At 45.8% G+C, this 5,106-nt stretch overlaps 1 protein-coding gene across 1 annotated transcript in view; it reads left to right on the forward strand.

Moving 5' to 3' along the window:
- The first annotated feature begins 2,536 nt into the window (after nucleotides 1-2,536).
- The window catches only part of LOC107110454 (cytochrome P450 2K1-like), a 32,522-nt gene continuing 29,952 nt past the window's right edge, over nucleotides 2,537-5,106 (forward strand). The window contains exon 1 of the mRNA XM_015411240.1: nucleotides 2,537-2,719. Coding sequence (XP_015266726.1) covers nucleotides 2,537-2,719 — 183 coding nt within the window. The remainder of the gene's footprint in view (nucleotides 2,720-5,106) is intronic.

Raw genomic sequence — 5,106 nt, forward strand, 5'->3', positions numbered from 1 at the left:
AGTGGGTGGAACAACCTCGATGGAGGTGGGGAGTGACCTTCCAGGGACAGTAAAAGGGAGAGGGGAAATCCAAGGGAATCTGTATGCTTTTAAATTACCTTCAGCTTGGAAGTGAAACAAGGGGGGAATCGGCACAACAGCACAATAGCACTCTCAGAAAACCCGGGGAAACAGCGACCAGAAAGCAAACTGAGCGCCGAAGGGAGGAAAATCAATGCAGAACGACAAAGAAAACTCGATGAACATGCTTAGTGAAAGCAAGGGAAAATACCTGTGCATAATAGGCCTAAGAGCCAGTGCTCGTGTATGTGGTCAGCAGAAGCTCCCTGAAAGTGTTACATTTCAAGAGCTCATACATACATATACACAGACCTTTATTGGCAAAACGCAGGAACATAAGGAAGGCAATGGAACACAAGAGCTCATTGTTGGTCCCTGCCACACGGGGGGAAATTGATGCGGGCAAAGTGCGGCTTTTGAAAGCCGCACCAAAAGAGACACGCGGTGGCGGGATCACACAGATCCCGTGAGCCGCCGCGCAGTTGCTCCCTGGCACGATCAGATGCCGGGGAGAAAGCCACGGAAGGGAGCGTGAGGCCGCCGGCTGCGCATGTGTGCGCATGCGCAGTTCGGCTGGGAGCCTCGATTGCTCCTGCAGACGGCCGTGCCGGCGATCCGACGGCACAACTTGCTGTGGCGTTTTAGGTAAGTCCTGCTCTTTAGCAGGTTCTTTTTTGATGCGCATTTTCGGCCTGAAGGGCCGGATAGGGGACGGGTGCGCACCGCTTCCCAGATGTTGTGGTTTGATCCCGCCTGTTTGCTGCGCCCCCGATTCGTCCCACTTCCGGCCCTAAACTTCCTGTGTGACCGGGGCCTGTATAGCTTATATCGTGGAGCCTGCCTTGCCCATTCTAAATTTGAGAGTGTTATGTCCAAAGTCATGAATATTATATTGTCCAAAAGCACAAGCCAGAAGTTCCAAACATAGATCAAAAATTAGAGGAGAAAGGGTACAACTTATCTAGCATCCCTCTCAAGAGGATGTGGCACAGAAAATATGCCATTAGTCAGCACCCTTGATGTGGAAGACGAATAAAGAATTCTAATCCATTTCAAACATTCTTGAGTAAAACTGCATTTAGTCACTGTAACAAAGATACATTTGTAGTATATTTTGTGAAACACCTTCTCAACATCGAGTGAGAGAATAGCAACCTGATCAGATGCCTTCCTATTTAAAGCAATCGAATCAGTCCCCTCCTCAGACCTTGATATGCCAATCTCTATGATTTTGTAACCACCAGCATTAAGTGCTATAACGCGTTCTACATCGTGCTGCCCTTGGAGATCATTTGGAAGTTTCAGCCAACTCAGAATGTAACAGCCCATCTCATTATCAATTTGGGGAGATACGACCATATTCATCCTGTATTATATCAAATCCATTGGTTTAAAGGGACATTTTAAAGTACTTGCTTTGGACTTTTAAAAACCCTCCGTGACCTAGGAGCGACACACTTTAAGTTATCCTCCACTTGTTCTGTTTTTTTTTTTGTTTTTTTTTAAACGGGGCCTATTTCATACCCAGACAATGTGCAAGATGATAACTCTGGCAGATAGAAGAAGGGTCTTTACAGTGAGGGTGTAGATTGTTCTGCCCCCTGAAATTCGGTGCTCCACATCCTTTACTTGGAGTTCTGGTATACTCTGTGACAGGCCAAATACCATGTGATTGATTTAACTGCAATAACAACATGCACTGAAGGGGGATGGGGGAAGACAAACTCATCTACTCAACTAATAACCAGTGTTTGTATATGTAGTCAGCAGAAGCTCTCTGAAAGCATTGCATTTCAAGAACCTCTTGGTGTAGACACCATCGTTATGTGCCCTGCCCACAAAAACTTTCCCCCAGCCACTCCTGGCCATCATAGATCAGTTTATATAACCTGTAGAAAAGTGTGCCATGATCTGCAAATCAGTCAATCAACTCACTGCAGAAACAAGCAAACCCTCTTCAATCTGAGAGGGATTTCAGTGGAAAAGGTCCCTGCCGTTAACAGCAAAATATAAACAAGAGGTTCAACAGGAGGAGAGTCCAAGCAGTTCGTAACATATTTATGAAAATTTTGGTTCGGTAGTTGATCGAGAGGATTCGGCAAAGCCACTATCGGAAATGGCAGAACTAACGAGGCAAATCTGCCAGCCCATCCTGAGTGCTGGGTCTTCAGAGAGGCATCCCAAGAGTTAAAACCTGTTCAGCAAAGTTTTCTTTTAAAGAGCTAGACACCACCCTACCAAATAATAAGTAAAGGAAAGTTTAAACCATTAAGGATGGATTAAATAGTTAGAGCTAAGAAAGTGGAAGGGGAAACGGGGCAGATTCTGTTACACAGTATAATTATCATTGATTTACTAGAGGTGTAATAGGAGGTAGAACAACTATATATTCTGCTTCTTTCAGGTGACGGAGACTATTCCAGATCGAATTGTGTTTTACCACGTCAGCTGGAATTACTTTAGACAGTTCCAGGGCATGGATTTAATGGATCCTGTTTCCCTGTTGTTTCTGTTTGGCCTTTTGGTGGCATTCTTTTTGAAAACAGGCAGTTTCTGGAACACCAGCAAGAAAAATCTCCCACCAGGACCAAGGCCATGGCCCCTCATTGGAAATCTCCACCTTTTAGATGTGAAGAGGCCTTACAGAACCCTGTCCCAGGTAAACAATTTTTGTTCCTGCCATGCCACTCATGGGATTTGTGAGCTACCTCGATTTTCCTGTGGGCCAGAGAGCACAAGCTGCCCCTCCCAAGGGAAGGCAGCTATGTGTGAAATAATAAACATACAAGATATAATTGCTTTCTGTACCTGGCTACCGAAATAGCCTCGCCTGAATGGCATGGCTAGAAGGCATTTAAAGTGATCGTGATCGCTGTAAATGCCTTCTGACTTCACCGGCCAAGCCACGCCACTGCGGCAGCGTGAGTCCACGAGTGAACAGAGCAAGCATGTAAAGTTTAAATCCCTTCTCCATTATACCCTATGGGGACAGTCCCCATAGGGTATAATGGAGCTGAATAAATTCGGAAGTCCCGATTATTCCCCAAATCCCAATATCCTACCGATATGAGATTCAGGAATATCAGGAAATACCCATTCCCCCCACAACCCTAGTGAGTGCCAGGGGAAAGAACAGAGTGGCTGGCTAGCTGAAGCTCGGGGGATTAAACAGGTCTCTTATCACCTCCTTGTGAGCTTCTCAGAAGCATCCGGCAGGCCACTGTTGGATGTAGGCTTCTGGATGGATCCTTCCTCCACTTTTTCTTCTTTATGCTCTTTAATGTTCTCAGGAGACCAGAGAACTAGGATTGGGAAAGAATGCACAGGTTTACAGACCCCTGCCAACTAATGATAACTGTATAGCTGATCAATGGGGAGTAAGCAAAATGATTTTTTTAAAATAAAGGATTTTAGAAGATGTGCCAAGAGCTTGTTCTTCAGGAGGCATCATGATTCAGAGCAGGGGACAGACTCAGGAGAATTACCACCAGATAATTATGACAGTCCCAGGGGATTGGGGTAATATGCAGAGTATATTGCCCAGTCTCTTCAAATGTTAGCAAAAGCTATTCTCCAGAACAGATGTGACATTCTTATTAGCACATACTTCACATGAATTCTCAGCACGTTACTAACAAGCACTCAGAGGTACCGGAAAGGTATTTGGAACTGGTGATCAGCTGGATGATCATATTTCAGTCCAGACAACACTGAGGTCCTATGGGTCATAGGGATGGGCACAAACTGGTTAATGAACCAAAATTTGGCATGAACTTGTCCTGGTTCGGAGCCCCTGAACTGATGTTCAGGGAAGGTGCCTTCCCTGGACTTTTTCCAGACTTTTGTCCTGTTTGGTTCGGCTGTTTTATCTTGTTTTATGTATTTATATGTTTTATATGACCTGGCACATGGTACCCCTGAATGTGAGCTGCCCTGAGCCGTTTGCGGGGAGGGCGGATAGAAATTTAATAAATAAATAAAATTTAAACCTGACAGCTGAGCTGCGCAAGTCAACAGCTCACCTGTTGGATTTAAATGACGGCCAGCCATTTCAGCCTAACAGTGGACAGGTGCAGCCACCCTGCTGTTAGGCTAGCAGTGGGTTTCAGTTCCCCCAGCTTGGAAGTGGGGGAAGCAAGGTGGACCACTGAAATGGCTAGTGATGGGTTTAACAGAAGAAGCAGAAGAAGCTAAAAGGAGCCGCCTTAACCAAACTGAACCAGAATTTTTAGGTTTGTGCCCATCCCTAGTTGATCAATCATAGTGCTAACCAAGGAAGGGGGATCATCCTGTCATCAATGGATTTGCATTACCCCCTGAAAAACAGCTTGGAGGTACTATTAGTTCCAGTGCTACAGAAAGTCAAATCATAACTGTTAGTTGCAGAAAACATAAAAGAAGAAGAAGAAGAAGAGATTGGATTTATACCCCGCCCTTCACTACCCAAAGGTGTCTCAGAGCAGCTTACAAACTCCTTTCCCTCCCCCTCCCCACAACAGACACCCTGTGAGGTAGGTGGGGCTGAGAGAGCTCTGACAGAAACTGCTCTTTTTCAAGGACAGCTCTTATCAGAACTACGACTTGCCCAAGGTCATCCAGCAGGTGCAAGTGGAGGAATGGGGAATCAAACCCGGTTCTCCCAGATTAGAATCCACACACTTAACCACCACACCAAACTGGCTCTCTGCTGATCGCCAATTCTCAGCAGTCTTGGAGGAGCTTTGCTCTATTTCCAAACACAATTCTGGTGCTTTCCTTTAAAGACTTATTTAGACTGGGTGTTGGCTGTGATGACACAGCAAAGCCGTGGCATAAGACAGAAGCCAGTTTCGCAACCCCAGCAGCCTCAGATCGCTTGAGAACTGGGCCACGAAAGCCTCTTGTTGCCCTCAGGGAGAAAAAAACACCCAATTTATGGTGATAGATTGAGGGATCGTTTGCCATACTGCCAGGGAGAAGCAAGATAGCTTACTTCTGTTATCTTGACCCTCTAAGCCTGGGGAGCACCAAAAACCTCACTGGTTAGATGCCAGCTGGTGGAAAGAC

Source organism: Gekko japonicus, unplaced genomic scaffold (assembly GCF_001447785.1).
Source record: "Gekko japonicus isolate JY-2015 unplaced genomic scaffold, Gekko_japonicus_V1.1 scaffold1595, whole genome shotgun sequence".
Taxonomy (NCBI): Eukaryota; Metazoa; Chordata; class Lepidosauria; order Squamata; family Gekkonidae; genus Gekko; species Gekko japonicus.